The sequence below is a fragment of the Bombina bombina genome, chromosome 10 (assembly GCF_027579735.1).
Source record: "Bombina bombina isolate aBomBom1 chromosome 10, aBomBom1.pri, whole genome shotgun sequence".
NCBI lineage: Eukaryota > Metazoa > Chordata > Amphibia > Anura > Bombinatoridae > Bombina > Bombina bombina.
This window is the reverse complement of record NC_069508.1, coordinates 60,012,313-60,030,460: the sequence shown is the minus strand read 5'-3', so window position 1 is coordinate 60,030,460 and position 18,148 is coordinate 60,012,313. Positions and strand designations below refer to the sequence as shown.

The 18,148-nt window shown below is 39.3% G+C and overlaps 1 protein-coding gene across 1 annotated transcript in view; it reads left to right on the top strand.

The window, feature by feature from the left end:
• Positions 1–18,148, top strand: part of LOC128640709 (uncharacterized) — a 78,608-nt gene that overhangs the window by 33,707 nt on the left and 26,753 nt on the right. Inside the window, exon 8 of the mRNA XM_053693137.1 lies at positions 7,820–7,927. Coding sequence (XP_053549112.1) covers positions 7,820–7,927 — 108 coding nt within the window. The remainder of the gene's footprint in view (positions 1–7,819; positions 7,928–18,148) is intronic.

Below are 18,148 nucleotides of genomic sequence, written 5' to 3'. Positions count from 1 at the left end.
AAGAAAAGTTCACACATTGTATGTACAGCATATGTTACATTGCAAATTGTAAATATACATTTGTACATATGATCATACATAGTTTATATTTCTTAACGCGAACTCTATTTAATCAGCATAGAGAATCCATTTAAGTGTAGGAGTGGTAATCCGACCACTTGCTATTAATATTAAACAAAGTTGTTTACAGTAACTCTTGAGATATCAACATTTTTCTTGTTTATAACATAAAAAACTTTAAATACAATATAAAAAGAAATCATCAGGCACTGATTAACCTATAGCGCAGTGTGTCTACAGCTTACTTATCACATACAGCTGAGAGTATCTAAGAGCCCGATGCTATTATATTCTAACAGAACAAGATACGGAAATAAAGAAAAGAACGAGGTATAGATTAGAGAGGTAAAGGAAAGGGAGCTAAGAGGGAGGAAGGAGGAAAAAAAAAAAAGGGGGGGGAGGGAGGGGAAGAGGAAAAGGGAAGCAGACGTCGCACTGAGATTTCAGTTCACTTTATCAGGAAGATCAGATTCCCCGTCCTTCCCAGGTCAGAAGCATCATCTCATGCATATACAGTTTACCAGATTTCAGATAGTGATATCTCTCTAGTCTTAGCAAATCACTTACCCTAGACTTCCATTCCTGTAAGCTTGGAGTATTTTGTTTTTTACAGTATAAAGGAATCAATCCTTTCGCACCATTCAGCATTAGTAACAGAAGCAGATACTTGTCTTCTCCAATAATTTTGGGCAATTTGTGATGTATTAAGTAGCAAGGATTGGGGGGGATGATCACTCCAAGAGTTCTGTTCATCTCACCCAGTACATCGTCCCAGTATGACCTTATATGCGGACATGTCCACCAAATATGAAGGAGGGTGCCCTCCTCTCCTCATCCTCTCCAGCATCCCCCACCAGTGTGTGGGTATATTCGTTTTAGTCTTTGGGGAGTAAGGTACCATCTACTCAACAGTTTGAAGTGCATTTCTTGGATTCTAGCTGAAACTGAAGCCTTTTTAGTTCTCTCAAAAATCTTAGTCCATTCTTTATCCTCTATTTCTAATCCCAATTCTTCCTGCCATGTCTGCGTGTAAGTTGGAAGAGTGTGTCCCCCCCTAGAATTAAAATTTTGTACAGATGTGAGATCAAGTGGGACGGGTTGTGGGACATTGTGCAAATGTTCTCGAACGGGGTTCTATGTCTCGTCAGGTCAGGTCTCTCCTTGTGGGAGTTAAAAAAGTGCACCACTTGTGCCATTCTATACCATTATGTGAAGATTCCACTATCCCACTCTGCTAGTTCAGCCTGGGTCTTCAGTTTGCCCTGATGCAGTATATTGTAAATCGCGGAGTCTGAAAGACTATAGACTGTGTCCGAATGATAAGGCCCAGTCTCAAATCCCAGACCAGGGTTTTCTCTAATAGGGGTGACCGGTGAGTTGGGGGTGGAGATGTAGGGGGCTTTATTGATTAATTTATCCCACCCAACAAGAACCTCAGCTATCAACGGGTATTGTTTAGCAACTAGAGGTCTATGGTCGGTGGCAACTCATGCCAGAGCACCTACATTACCTCTCTTCAAAATTGCATTATGGAGCTGAATCCATGCCTTCTGGGGTGAATTCCGACACCACTCCACAAGCCTCTGGAGGGATATCGCTCTTTGATATAGACGTAAATCAGGCACCCCCAGTCCCCCCCTTTCTCGGGGCATATACATAGTTCTCTTTCTGATTCTTGGTTTCAAATCATTCCAGATATAAGCCTCTATTGCGGACTGTATTTGCTGTATAAAGTGGGAGGCTGCAGAAAATGGAATAGTCTGCAGTAAGTAAAGTACTCTTGGCAGCACATTTATTTTGACCACCCCTACTCGGCCAAGCCAAGAGATGGTTTTATTTCTCCAATTGGACAAGTCTCTAAGGATGTCGTCTCTAATAGTCTTATAATTTAATTCTATCAAGTCCTTTATACAAGGTGTGATAGATATACCTAAGTATCTCAGTTTGATGCGTGGTATTTTTATTGGGCACCTCCAACTGAGGGCTTCAAATTCAATGAGAGGTATTGTGATGTTTAGAATCTCGGATTTGGAGGGGTTAAGGAGGAAATTTGATACTTTGACAAACGCTGTAAATTCAGCAATGGCCGCATGCAACGACTGTTGTGAGTCAGAGATCAGTAGCAAGACATCGTCCACGTACATAGCTAGTTTATGCTCAGAATTCCTTACAGTTATCCCTTTTATCTGTGGGTTAGCACGAATTTTACTCGCCAGAATCTCTATCGTGAGAGCAAAAAGAAGTGGCGATAAGGGGCAGTCCTGCCTAGTCCCGTTTCTAATTAAAAAAGTGTCAGAAAGTGTGCCATTTACCCTCACTCTCGCGTTAGGGGATGAGTACAGTGACAACACTCTATTTGTAAATTTGGGCCCAAAGCCGAACCTATGTAATGTGTGTTGCATAAATGACCAGCTAATCCGGTCAAATGCTTTTTCGGCATCTGTTGAAACTAGGGCTAATTGGACTTTATTGTTATGGGTGAAGTTTATTAATTGAAGGACTTTTAAGGTATAGTCTCTCGCCTTGCGCCCCGGTACAAAGCCCACCTGGTCCGTCGAGACTAATTGAGGGAGATATCTATTAAGGCGGTTAGCAAGCGCTTTCACCAAAATCTTGACGTCTGAGTTGAGTAAAGAAATGGGACGATAATTCTCTGGCTTATTTTTGGGCTTCCCTGGCTTTGGAATCACGGTGATGTGAGCCTCCAGCATTGAATGTTGAAGAAGCGGAGTGTCTGATAGCGAGTTGAATATGGTTAATAGTTCTGGGGCCAGTATTTCTACAAATAATTTGTAATACTTAGCTCCATATCCATCTGGCCCCGGGCTCTTGCCCGCTGAAAGATCTTGAATGGCTTGTTTAATCTCCCCCAAAGTGAATGGGGATTCCAAAGCTTCAGCTTCTTGTTTCGAGAGGCTTGGAATTTCAACGTTTGCGAGATATGACTGTATCTCTTGAGCCTCCCACGCCTGGGGGGGAACCCCCCACCTCTCCATTGACACCCCGGATATTATATAGGGATTCGTAGTAGGAACCGAATATCTCAGCTATCGACTTCCCATCTTCCATGGACTCTCCATCTCGATTTATCATTTGATGGACATAGTGTTTTCTTTTTTTACGCGCAATGGCTTTAGCTAACAACCGTCCGGCTTTGTCACCGTGTTCGAAAAACTGTTGCTTCAAGATCAAGGCTTTTTTCTGTTATTCCTCTTGCAAGAATTCCAAAAGAGCCGATCTTGCTTGAGCTAAGTTCATGCGGAGCGTATCATCCGCTGGTTTTGTCTTATGTGCTCTTTCTGCCATCTCAACCCGGGACAGCAAAGTCTGATACAACTCCCTCCTATATTTGACAATCCTTGCTTTTTGTTTTAGAAAGAGACCCCTGATTGTACACTTGTGCGCCTCCCAAATAGTTGTACTTTGAGAGCCTGAACCCTCATGTATCTGAAAAAATTCAACCAAAGCTTTTTCAATTTCTAACTTGAAAACCTGATCATCTAATAGTGTGTCATTCATCTTCCAGACATAGGGCGTAACAGGTATATTGGGCAAGAGGATAGAACAACTAATTGGGGCGTGGTCTGACCAAGTAATAGAATGTATATTGCTGCTTGAGGTGATGGTGAGTCCTGTAGCATCTGTAAACAGATAGTCTATTCTAGAATATTTTCTGTGGGGGTGGGAATAAAATGTAAAGTTTTTAGCAGTGGGGTGTTGGACACGCCAAATATCATGTAACGCTGCATCTCTTAGAGAAGAGGTCATGCGCTTGAGAATCTTGTGAGGGATACTGGAGATACCATTAGAAATGTCCACTATTGGGTCTAAGGAAGCATTAAGGTCTCCTCCCAAGAATAAAATGCCAAACTGTACCTTTAGGATTTTATGTATCACAGTTCGTAAAAAGATATGTTGCGATTGATTGGGACAGTATACATTTGCCAATGTAATGGGTCTACCATATAGGGAGCCGGTGAGAATCAAGTATCTGCCCTCTGGGTCTCTGTGTGCCTGATGGAGCTGAAACGGTGTGTTATTACTTATAATGATACCCACTCCGTTCTTTTTCCTGGGACCTGACGCAAAGAAAGCAGTGGGGTAGTGATGATTAAACCACCGGGGCTCATGTGCTGCAGCAAAATGTGTCTCTTGAAAGTAAATGATGTCCCCACCCTGTCTATGCAAACCTCTCAGGACCATGGAACATTTGCTAGGGCTATTCAGGCCCTTAACGTTTATGGAAACCAATTCAATTGGATGGGACTTGGCTCTGTTCCTAGTGCCCGCCATTTACCCGGGAGGGGAGAGGAGAAGAGGGAAAAAAAAAAATTTGGTGGGGGAAGGGAGGGAGAGAAAGGGAGAAGAAAGGTAGGGAAAGGGGAAAAGGTTAAAAGAGGAGTATAAAAGGATAGAGAAGAAAAGGAGAAATGGAGAGGAGTGAAAAAAGAGACAATTAAGCAACAAAAGAGAGAAGGGCGCCTTGAATTGCAAGGCAATAGAGAGAGAAAATTAAATCAAAACCTGTGCTTCAGGTACAGAAAGTATCAGGATTTTAACTTGTATCAGGATGCGCACCGGTGTGCGACTCCTCAAAAAAGAACTATTAACAATTAACAAAAATACAACAACAGGGGTAGTGTTCCCTGTATTCTTATTTTTTTTATATAGACATTGAAACAATAAACAATAAATAAGTACATTCTTTGAGTGCATATTTCTCATCTTTCCCTACATGGATATGTAAGAATGTTCACGCTTTAGATATTAAGGATGAGAACTGAAAATTAAATGTGACTAATTTTTGTAACAGGTAATAAAGGCACATTAATATGGTCTCAGGGGTACCCACTTCCTACTGGTCCTATTGATAGGGGCGGTTTCCTCCCTAGTGTAATTGAAGCTGGCCGCACTCCTGTCCTGTGATCAGTTCTTCTGAGAAAGATTTAACTATATAAGTTGTGCGGCCTAGTAACCTCTGATCTATCCCAGTTAGTGGCCATACTTAGCTAGGTTATGCAAGGATATCTGATAGCTGCACTTTTATCCTATCAAGTGTCCCCTTGAGAAATATCTAACATCAAAAAACAGTGACTAATATAAACAGTACAAACGGGTCTTTCAATATTGAATAGTTAGGATGCATATTTAAACTTACACATGTGATAAAAATGAGTAGAATTCATGACAGTACAAGTACAGCTGGTAACTATTAGGAATGTTTACCTTAATAACCTAATTAGCCCTTAGGATGTGTTTTATTCGGTGTCAAGCCCCCAAGACCTGCGTGAGAAAGGTAATTAACACTATAATAAGTAAAATAAAACATAAACTTATCTGAAGCGGTCCACAATGTTTTAGTAGCAATTTGCAGTCCATTTTGGGGGATCATATGATCACCCCAGTGAGATCCAACTGTTCATTATACTAGTATCTATGGTTCTCAGCCTGGGAATTGTTGAATTTCATCAGGATCTTCTTCCACCCGGCCTCCCGGAGCTACTGCCATCTTCAGAGGAGACCTTATATTAAGGCCAAGGGCTTGATTGAAAGATGGTAAGTCTTACAAAGTTCTGAATACATGTGTGGTATTGTTCTTGGTAACAATAAGGCTCGTAGGAAAGCCCCATCTGTAGGGGATTTTTTTGTCCTTCAAGACTGATGTATTAAATCTGAGGTCCTTTCTCTTTTGTAGGGTGGTTGGGCACAAGTCCGAATACACCTGTATTTCCACACCTCTAAACTCTAGTGGCTGATTATTTCTGGCCAGTCTCAAGATGTCTTCTTTGTCTTTAAAGGATAATAATTTTATTATGATATCCTTGGGAGCAGCTCTACTTGGTGGTTTTGGCCGTAAAGCTCTATGTGCACGTTCTATTTGGATTTCAGGGCCTGAGTCAATATTTTTAAGGTATTTGACAAATTCTTGAATATATGCTTGAATTGCAGGGGGTTCGACTGTCTCAGGGACACCTCTCAATCTAAGGTTGTTTCTTCTGCTACGGTTTTCTAGATCTTCAATTCTCTCCATTAGAGTGTGCTTCGTGCTTTCTTGTGCTTGCAAGAAACTAGCTTGAAGTTGAAGATCAGAGCTGAGTGCTTCAGGTTTCTCCTCCACCTGTGTCACTCTATGATCCACAGCTGATATATCTCTCTTCAGTTCAGTGAACATTGATTTAAAATCTTTCATTGCTTCTTTTATGTCTTCCTTTGAGGAGAGGTGACTGATGTCCTCTTTTGTCACTCAATTTAGATGCTTGACCGCATTGTCAGAGCTATGCACTTGTGCTGTGGTGGCCGTCATGCCCGACTCATGCCTTCCCGCTGATACTGCTGGGTCTGTGGCTATAAGATAATTTTCCATCATGGAAGATTGAGTGCTTTTAGTGGGTCTGGTATTTCTTTTATTTGACATCCCAGAGTTCTGAACTGTGGTAGTAGGAGATAGAGCCTTTCAGTTTCCCCCTGTGTAGTGTTAAGGGGATAATTGAAGCTTTATGTAGCCTACACCAGAGAAAGCACCTGGCAGAAGCAAAACCCCAGAGTGAAGACTGGAGGTTAAAGGCAGTGAATCAGAGACCCCTGCAACATATAAACTATACAAATATACTCCAACAGGGATATAAAATATAATATGTAAATTTTGATTTTGAGTCCAGCACACTTGGCAAATAAAAATCCTATATACAGAGTGTAATCAGAGCAGGCATTAAACTGTTATTTATATCCCCACCTTGGTGTGCTTTATAAAGTATGACCAGATGTGTGTAATACTTTTGGCGGGTAAAGTGGCCGAGACACCAAGCCCTTTAGAACTGCGGCCTACTGCAGCCCAAAACAATCCCCAGTGAGTGTTCAATTTTGTGGCACTCGGTTCATATACCGATTACTGTCTCTCCAAACCAGCCAGTGGGGGAGTTAGGTGAGTGGAGGCTAACAACTAGGAAGCAGGGTAGTGTTGCTATGTATGTCCGCTCCCAGATCGTTACAGCCGCTAATGTGTCACCTCCGTTATAGGCGGGCAGGCTATGGCGGTCTAGGCGTGAAGCGGGACTATTATTTATTTCTTCCTGTGTCCCCTGCAGCCCGTTAGTAGTGATCGGGACGTGTGATAAGTACTTACAGGAGCAGATGCGGTCACTTGGATCGATGCGCCTGTAAGTCTGCTCTAACCTGATGTCAAGCTCCTGGTTATGTACACCGGACAGGTGCGGTTTCTCTATATGTTCCGCTATATCCTTTGTGGTGACGAGTCCCTGTCCCTAGGCTCCGGTCACTCAACTGCACCGCTAAAGCCCGTTCTCCTCCGACTGTTAGGCTGTTAGGCTGCCAGGTGGTTCTCCTGCTCACAGCGCACGAGTGTTAAGGATATACCCGCAGGGCCGCAGCTCTTTCAATGGTCCAACCGTCTGCTCTGCCTTCAATGTGCAAAATCACTTTTTTCGGAAGGGAAGTTGAGTAGTCACATTAATAATCACCTTTTATAGGGAGTAATGCTGGGTTGAATGTACTTATTTTATTATAAGAATATCAGGGACATCAGAGCTTCTTTAACAAGCAGCCATATCCAATCTTGGCTAGGCTCCGCCCCCCGGCTTTAACTATTTTAAGAGAATAATTAGTTGTTTTTTTTTTTTTTAAATATTGCTATTGTTCTAAATTAGTTCCTAAAAATATATAACTATAAATAATTTCTAGTTTTAATAGGTAATGGTAATAAAAACGATCTAATAATAATGTTATTTTTCCTCTTCCATAGCATCATGTAGCAAAAAATTGTGTGGACAGCACGGAGAATGTGTTAAGACAAATAACAACTATACATGCAACTGTGACAAAGGGTTCTATGGATATCATTGTCAGTATGGTGGGTATCCTGTAAAAAATATTGCAGAATCATTGTTATATAATGAAACATATCAATAAAAATAAAATATTTTATGGCTTTCACAATTCTAAGAGAACGATTAGTCAAAGTGACAAGTTGTGTTGGGGGGTTTTTTGCACATCATTTCAGTTGCCATTTGAATTAGTGAAACTGCTGGAATTAGTAAGCATTGTAACAAAAATAAAACACATAAAATATACAAAAAAAATACAGGACTTTTTTTTCATAATGATTTTGTTTACAGATCATCATGGAAGCAAACCTAATGTGGCCAAATTAAAAGCAAAACATTAGAAACTAATTCCAAAATGAACTGATGGGATAAAGTTGAAATAGAACAGGCTATAATGGCCATATAATTATATAAAGAATTAATATAAACAGTAGAAGGTTTGAAAGATCCATCAGAACAATTTGTTAGGGTTTGAAAAAAATGTAAATAATATTTTTATTAACTCCCTTCATAGACCAGGTAAGTATGGAACTGCTGAAACATCCACTTCCCAAATAGTCATACCAAACTAATCCACCCATTCCACAAGGCAAGGTGGGAGAGAGAAAATAAACCACAATATAAAAAAAATGAAATGAAAAAAAAATGCATAAAAATAAAAACGTTTGGAACATTCACTTCTCAAGTAGCCACAACAATAACATTCCCTAGTTTCACAACGCTAGTTGTGAGAGAGAAAATGAGGTACACAAGTACCACAGAAGCCACATTCAAGTAACTGCTCTGGTGAAAAAGTAGCCATAATAGACATTTTCAAACATTACACAATGATAGGTAAGATGAAGACAAAGAGCGACACACTCACCACAAAATCTACATACAAGTTACAGTTACAGTAAAAAAATATATATTTTGCTTATAAAAAAAATGGCCTGGAACACCCACTTCCCAAGTAGCAATACCAGACAAATTCAACCATTCCACACAGCTAGGCGGGAAAGAGAAAATGAGCGACACACTCCCCATAAAATCTACATCCAAGAGGCAGTTTTGTGCAAAAAAAGGCCCAGAACACCAACTTTTCAAGTAGCCACAAGAACTAAATTCACCTATATCACAAAACTATGGGAGAAAGATAATGAGTCATACACTAACCACAAAGTTTACATACAAGTGGCTATTTCGGTCAAAATAGCTTTTTGCATAAAAAAGGCCTGAAACGCTGACTTCCCAAGTAGCCACACAAACCACATTCACCTGGTTTGCAAGACTAGGCGGGAGAGAGATAATGAGCCACACACCCACCCCAAAACCCACATCCATGTGCCTATTTCTGTCAAAAAAATGTTTGCGTAAAAAGGCCTGGAATCCCTACTTCTCAAGTAGCCACACTAACCAAATTAACCCATTCCACAAAGTTAGGTGGGAGATAGATAATAAGTCACACATTCGACCCAAAACCTACATCCATGTGTTTTGCATGAAAAAAGTCCAAAACACCCAATTCTCAAGAAGCCACATCAACTAAATTCACCTGTCCCACAAAGCTGGTGGGAGAGAGACAATGAGTCACACACTCACCACTAAATCCACATTTAAGTAGCCATTTCAATTAAAAATAGCTCTTTGTACAAAGAAGGCACATAACACCGACTTCTCAACTAGTCACAGAATCAAATTCACCCATTCCACAAGGCTAGGTGGGAGAGAGACCATAAGTTGCTTCCCTCTCGGCGTCCCACCAGCCCACCCCGGTTCCCCTTCAGCTGCTGCTGCAGCCTTCTTTGCATGCACGGCCACGTGCTGCCTAGATTTAAAGGGGCCATATCCTAATTACAGGAACTCCCACCAGGAGGACTCAGGTATGGGAGTTCCTATAAAAGTTGACTGAGCCCATTACTTTGGCATGAGTTATTGCCTTACCTACCTTGTTTCTGGCTCCAGAGGCCAAACATACTTACCTTGTACCTGTGTATGCTCACCTTGTTCCAGATACCAAGCATACTTACCTGATACCTGTGTATGCTCACCTTTTTCCAGAGTCAAAGCATACTTACCTGATATTTAAGGATATTAACGTTGCTTCAGAGACCAAGCATACCTACCTTGTACCTGCATATGCTCACTTTGTTCCAGAGACCAAGCATACATATCTAATACTTGTGTATGCTCATCTTGCTTTAGAGACCAACCATAATTATCTGGTACCTGTGTATGCTCAACTGTTTCTTGAAAGCCAAATGGTCTTGCTTGATACCTGTGCCTGTTGTCCCGATCTGGTATCCTGTGACAGTCTTACCAACAGTACCAGCTGGGCATCCTGTGCCTGCTGAGAAACCTGTGTCTACCATACCAGTGACAGCCTCCCTCAAACCAGCTGTGCCTGCTGTACTTCTCTGGTATACCATGACAGTCTCACTAACAGTACGCGCTGGGTATTCTGTTCCTGCTGAGAAACCTGTGTCTACAATTCCACGTACAGCCTTTCTCAAACCAGCTGTGTCTGCTGTACTTATCTGGTATCCCGTAACAGTCTCACCAACAGTACCTATTGGGTATCCTGTGCCTGCTGAGAAACTTGGATGTGGAGTTTTTAATAGGTGTGTGGCTCGTTGTCTCTCTCCCACCTAGCCTTTTGGAATGGGTGCATTTGTTTGTTAAGACTTCTTAAGCATTTTGGCCCTTTTTTTTGTGCAAACTACTTCTTTGATAGAAATGGCCACTTGGATGTGGAATCTGTGGTGATTGTGTGGCTCATTGTCTCTTTCCCACCTAGCCTTGTGGAACTGTTGAATTTTATTGGTGTGACTACTTGGGAAGTGGTAAATCTGAGCAATTCCGTATTCATCTGGGCTATGAAGGGATTAATGAAAAATTTAATTTTAAGTTTTTAAATTTGAACATATTGTTCTGAAGGATCTTTCAAACTTTCCACTGTGCTAAGTTCCCGTAAAACCCTTGGGTGTATTCCATCTGGACATGGAGATTTATTTACCTCAATATTATCCAGTTGTTTCCTTATACCATCTAGAGATAATCCAGTTAATGTTATGGGCTTGTATGTTCTTGTTTGTTTTAAAGTATTGGTTCCTCTCTTGTGTATACTAAAGAAATGAATTGGTTTAGTACCTCAACCTTCTCCCTGTCACTGTTAATCATGCTACCCTTCACACATTTTTTTTTTTTTTTTAAACCTTTATTTATAATCCAACCAAATGTCAAAAACAAATAAAACAGCATTAAACACATAACATAAACCACAGTTTCATGAACCACAATTTATACAAAAATCCATTCATGTAACACTATGTTTAACTATAGATGCATGTATACATTAAGTAATCTGCGTATTGGTATAGTCTAATCAATTTATTCATTGACATTGCTTGGGGTTTTACTTTTCAACCCCCCCTAAACCTTCCCCTCCCTCCCCGCATATATCCCCCCCGGTGCGAAGAGGTGATCCAACTAAACAAAAATCATAAAAATAACAACAGAGAGAACAAAGAAAAGAAAAAAAAAAAAAAAAAAAAAAAAAAAAAAAAAAAACCCCATTATAATGCTACCTCGCCTAGTTTTTACCAATTCCCTAGCAAAACAATTTCTGTATTCCTGAAAGGAAAGATTATGTGATTCATTTCTGCCTCAGGAAATATTTTTAGAAAGACTGCCCATTTATCAAAGAATCTTTTGATGTCTTGGTCATTATTTAAGTCTGCACCTCTCTGCTCTAAAATACATTGTTTTTTCATGCAATTTTTAATCTCAGAGATGCTTGGAGTTACACGACTTTTCCACTTTTTACAGATTAAGTATCTGGTGGCAAGGATGGTAGAAATTACTATTTTTTCATTAATTTGCCTGCCAGGATCTTTCTTAAGACAGAATATTATCTGATATAGTGTTAGCGAAAAACTTGCTATCTTTAGCACATTCTTAAGCCAATACTCAACCTTGGCCCAAAGATTTTTGATCTTTGGGCAGAGCCAAAACATGTGAATTAAATCAGCCGCCTGTAGCAAACACTTAGGACATTTATCAAACCCCACACTAGTACATTTAAAGCCTCTCTTAGGGGTAAAATATGCCCCGTGTAGGAGTTTAATGTGTGCCTCTCTCCAGGTTGCAGATAGTGTTACTTGAGCAATTTTCTTAATTGATAATTGAATAGTATTTTTTCCAATATTACTACACGGGATTAACATGTTCCAGTGAGCTATCATATTTGTCAATACTGAAGCTGCTTTATTTATGCTCAGAAGATGGTAGCACGGTGCAATCGACATGTGACCATTCCTTGTTAAAATGAGCCACTTTTCCAATGTGCCCAATCCCCACTCCCAGCCCACTATTCTAACTAGATCTTGAACAAAGTGTCTTAATTGTAGGTATGCAAAAAAATCCTTATTGGATAAGTCAAATTCCGTTTTTAATGTCTGAAATGTTTTAATACACTTCCTTTCGTTATCTATAATTTGAATAACCTTTGATAGTCCAGCAGTATGCCATTTTCTAAAAACTTCCGAATCCAAACCTGCTTGAAAAGTAGGGTTACCTATTATAGGTAAGATATAGGAAAGTCTATTATTAATTGACAGAAAATACATTATTTTACGCCAGGCTTTGAGTGGATTAAGGATAGTTTTAAACCTTTTAATTTCTGCTGGAATTTCTTTAGGTTCTAAATGTATTAACGCATCTAGAGAGTACGGATAGCAGATACTGGATTCAAGATCGTTATTCAATACATAATTATTATGTGAGATCCAGTCTGCTACGTTTCGAGCTAGAAAGGAGAAATTATAGAACCTTATGTCAGGTAAGGCAAGACCTCCACATTCTATTGGTAATGAGAGTTTCATGAGAGAAATTTTTGACCTTTTATTTTGCCACAGGAATTGAATAAGAGAGGTGTTAATTGATCGAATGTCCTTTCCTAAGAGAATTATTGGTGTATTTTGAAGTATATACAGTAGTTTTGGGAGGAGGGCCATCTTAAAGAGAGCAATCCTTCCAGAGAGTGATAAAGGGAGTTTTTGCCAAATCAAAAGCTTTTCTTTAATTATTTTTATTACCGGAGGGATATTCAAAGCATATAGATCTGAGGTTCTTGTCGGGATGTGAATCCCTAAGTATTTAAAGGAGTCTGTTACTTGGTGAAAAGGAGTTTTCAGTATGGAGGTATTATTTTTCCTAAGCCAAAATATCTCTGATTTGGCCATGTTTACTTTATATCCAGAGAATGACCCAAATTGTTCCAATATCTGAAAAAGTTTTGGCAAATTCAATTTAGTATTTGCCAAATAAAGCAGCAGGTCGTCAGCATATAAGCCAATTTTTATTTCAGTACTACGGATTTTTATACCATCCAAGAGATGACGAATTTTAATTGCTAGGGGCTCAATAGAGATATTAAATAGAAGTGGAGAGAGAGGACACCCCTGCCTTGTCCCTCTACCTAAAAGGATAGAAGACGAGATGGTGTTATTTACTATCAGTTTCGTTGAAGGCTGTTTATAAAGATTCCCAATAAATTCAAGAAAATTGCCCCTGAAACCAAACTGTCTTAGTGATGTTTTAATATGTTCGTAGTATATTGAATCGAAGGCTTTTTCGGCATCGATGGAAATAATGGCAAGGTCAGGTGTGTCCCCCCCCCCATCCCCCAGCTTAGACATAGCCTCGAAGTATTCTGTCACTAGTAGTGCTTCTCTAATTTTTGCAGCTGAGTTACGATTATTCAGAAAGCCTGCTTGATCCGTGTGTATAATTTCTGAGAGGATCCCTTGAAGCCTGGATGCTAAAATCGCAGTAAGAATTTTGTAATCAGAATTTAACAGAGCAATTGGTCTATAAGATTCTTTATAGTGGGGATCCTTTCCACCCTTTAATAACAATGTTGTATATGAACTGGAGAATAGAGAGGGAATCAAGTTGCCCTTTGTGAAAAAACTATTAAAGAGAATAGAAAGATGTGAGGTAGCTTCACTTGACAAGATCTTATAAAATTCATTGGGTAGGCCATCCGGACCTGCTGCTTTATTTAAAGAAAGTTCAGATATTATTTTCTCTATTTCTTCAACGGAGATGGGAGCATTTAAACTGTTAGACATTTCTAATGTAATTGTAGGATGTTTGATATCCCTCCAGAAATCCAAAGATTTCTGTGAGTCACTTATTTTAAATGAATACAATTCCTGATAATATTCGTAGAATGTTTTTAAGATGTCATCCGGTTTAGAGATCTGTAGCCCTCTATCCTGCAGTTTATCTATTACAGGTTGTTTTTTCTCATTTTTAATTAGTTTGGCCAACATCTTACCCGATTTATTCCCATATCTATGTAGCTTAGCCTCTATTCTTAATTCTCTTTGTGTTTCCTGCAACAAAACAAAGGTATCCCTCTCGTTTTTTGCCCTGACATATTTTGCCCAATTCAATGACGATTTATCAAGCAAATACTGATTGTAAGTGTTGGTCAGACATTGACATGTCTCTCTTTCTCTGAATCTGAATTTCTTTTGTAGGGCAATATTGTACGATAGTATTTCCCCTCGCATGACTGCCTTCGCAGTCTCCCAGAATAATTCAGGGCGGTTCAAAAATTCTTTATTAAAATGTACATATTCCTTATATTTGTTAACAAGCCAATTCTTAAATTTTATTTCTGACATCAGATAATAGGGAAAGAAGAAACGCGATGAAACAGGGCGTGAATGTGAAAGCTGAAACTCAAGCACAATTGGTGCATGATCTGAGAGGAGGATTGGTAGTATGTCCGATTTTACCCCGTGCATTAACATGCGTTCATCAATTAAGAATATATCAATTCTAGAGAGTGTTTTATGCGCCTTCGAGAGACACGTGAAACTCTGGATAGAAGGATTTTGATGTCTCCAAACGTCTCGCAATGCTAGATTTTGTGTAATTCTTTTAAACATTTTACATTCTAAGTTGTCTTTTTTTTGTTTCAGCCGTTTAGAATCTCGTCTTAATCTGTCGATTGGGCTTTGCGGAGCCATGTTGAAATCTCCGCCTAAAACCAAACACCCTTCTGTGTACGCTAACAGTTTGGACTGAAGAGAAGTCCAAAAATTTGGATCAAATGCATTAGGGCCATATGTATTACATAACGTATACATCTTCTGAAAGATCTTGAGCTTCAACATGACATATCTCCCCCCTGGATCAGCTTCAAACTGTATCACTTCAGTGTTAATTTTTTTCCCAATTAGTATTGCTACCCCTCTCTTTCTCTTAATGCTAGGTGCGAAATATATTTCTTTTACCCAGGCCGTCTTAAGTTTTAAAGATTCTTCTGCAGATAAATGAGTTTCTTGAATAAAACCAATGTCAGTCTGAATTTTTCGAAGCTGAGTAAGAATTGCCTTTCTCTTGATAGGAGTGGATATGCCACCCACATTCCATGATACTATTTTACATTCACTAAGTGTATTCATTTATATATAAAAGGAAAAAAAGAATGAAAGGAGAGAGAGAAAAAAAACAACACAAAAAAAAAAAAAAAAAAAAAAAAAAAAAAAAAAACCCCATGAATGATTACCCTAAAAAAATGAGCCCTCTCCGCACCGAGAGAAGATAGACACTGAATCCTGCGTCTAAGCAAAAAAAATCTTTCTACCTTGAGAAAAAAACAGAGAACCCACATATTGTGCAATATCTGAGGTCTTGCTATTTAAACTTGTTGTCATCGGACCGGGGAGTTCAATGTTTTGTAGAGGCTCTCAGCTAAGTGAGCCTCCTCAAAAAAACGAACTGTATCATTAACTTTAACTTTTAGTTTGTAAGGGAATATTATAGTTGCTTGATATCCTTTTTGTATAAACTTGGTACAAATAGGAGCAAGTTCCCTTCTTTTTGCTGCGGTGTCTGCTGAGAAATCCTGAAACATAAGGATTGTAATGCCTCCAATTTTAACTGGTTGTTGTTTACGATAATACTGAAATAATGTGAGTTTGTCTTGGAAGTTTAACAGTTTGGCTATAACAGGTCTAGGCTTAGTTCTAGTTTTGTCCTCTGGGCGTAAAGAGCCTACTCTGTGCGCTCTCTCCACAGGTATAGGATATAAGGTAGATGGCAATTTTAGAATTTTAGGTAGAGTCTCTGATACAAAATTAACAAGATTATCGTATTGTTGTTCTTCTGGGAGCCCTATGATTCTTATATTATTTCTCCTAGAGCGATTTTCTAGGTCCTCTAGCCTGTTTTGTATTTTTTGTAGGTTAATATTCACAGCTTCTAAGTTGGATCTGTGTACTGTTGTTAGGTCTTCCAGGTCCGAGACTCTCTGCTCGGCTTCCTGTAACCTATTGGAAAATTGGCGGACTTCTTGTGTTAGAGAACAGAAGTCTTGTTTAATTTCAGCTCTAAGAGCTTCAAATTTGGGAGAGAGCGCATCAGATATGCTAGCAACAAGACTATGTATGTTAGTAAATTCTTGTATCGCTGACATATTTAACGCAACTGAATGTGTGTCCATGACTGTCTCTTGATTGCCTTTCGTTTTCCTATCTCTCTGCCTCGCTGCCATGGCCGGAGGAGTCTTGGGTGAAACGTGAAGAAATTTGTCCATGTGCCAGTAAGTGAGAATTTACGAGCGAAGAAAAAAAAAAAAAAAAAAAAAAAAAAAAAAAAAGAGTGAATGAGCCGAGATTACGTGAGAAATAGTGCTTAAAAAGTGACTATGTGTTAAATTTGAGAGCAAGAGAATGCCCTTGCATAGACCAGTGAGGATAGGTATGTGTAAGCGATGATCAAGTGAGGGGAAAAAAAAAAAAAAAAAAAAAAAAAAAAAAACCACCACGAGGCCCAGTACCAAGGGGAAAAAATGGGGGTGAAAAAGACTAGTGATGTGAGTAAAGAAGTCCAGCCACGAATGCGAGAACTAGAGGGTAGCAAAATGTATGAGACTACGTCAACACGATTTACCAGAACCAGTGGCGATCGCCAATCTCAGAAATCACAGTGTCAGTGACTACGTCACAGTATATCAACAAGACAATACTTAGTAACCCCAGCAAGGATAACCTAATTAGGCTAATTTTAAGAAAAACTCTAGTATTTTGTGGAGGAAAGGAGAGTAAACCCTATAACATACAAGTCTCCAGCTTCTTTATACTATTCTCTAACCCTAAGGGGTAATCCCCTCAGTGGATATAATTTACTCAATATATTTTCAAGGATACAGAAGCCTCCCCTGTGCTTATGTTTATTAAAGAACCATAGATAAGAGACCAAATGTCAACTTTTTTTTTTTTATATTAGGAAGGAGCCAGATGTATATATATGGCTCTTGTTACCAAAACATATATGCAGGGAAAATATACATTAAAAAGTGAAAAGAAAGATGAACTATGCAATGCTTTTCAGAAAACAATTATCTTTCTTTTTTTTTTTTTTTTTCTTACTCTACCCTTCCCCTCCCTTCCCTCCCCTCAACTTCCCTCACAGATCCAACTAGTTAATCGGTCAGATTTCCTCAGAACAAGTAGGCATATAAACAGTGAAAAAGAAAGAGAGGTATCAAACAATATCAATCTTCCTCCCTGACAACACACAGTATTACAAAGATTGGCCTGCTATCTATATAGGAAGATACAAATGTTAACAATGTCTCTTTGTTTCCTTCTGTGTTCACTATATCCTTTTCCTACTAGTTATGCAGCCAGAGAAGTAAATCCTTAACTAGAACATTGTAATACCCCAAGTTATGTTATTTTCCTTCCCCTTCAGTACCCCTTCTTTTTTCCTTTCCCCCTCCCCTCTCCAGCCAAGTCTAGGTCTTAGGTCAGATAATATTCTTTAGGTGTATAGGCCAGGAAAAGACTGTCAAGGTAGTCCATATAGATAAAGTAATGTTTCCCAGCTCTTATAAAGTTCTTTAATTATAAGAGTATATATTCTTTCTTTCTTCCTTCCAGGGAGTATCAATTTATACCCAGTGTCCAAACATGTTGAGAGGACAAATCTTTGCTGCTTGTCACTGAAAAGTTACAACACTTTTTCTTCTCTATTTCTTCCTTTCCTCTCCCTTCCACAACCCCTCTCTGTAATCTTTCCAGATTCCTTTACAAGTCTAAGGGACTCACCTCCTTCTCTTGTCCCCAAATGCCGTTAAAGAGTCCCCTGCAGAGGGCCCACGCCAGCATCGATAAGGAGCACAGCCTCTCCAATAACCGCCTCTCACGGCTCGAAGTCTCAGTCTAATCCTCTAGTGCGGCCCGCAA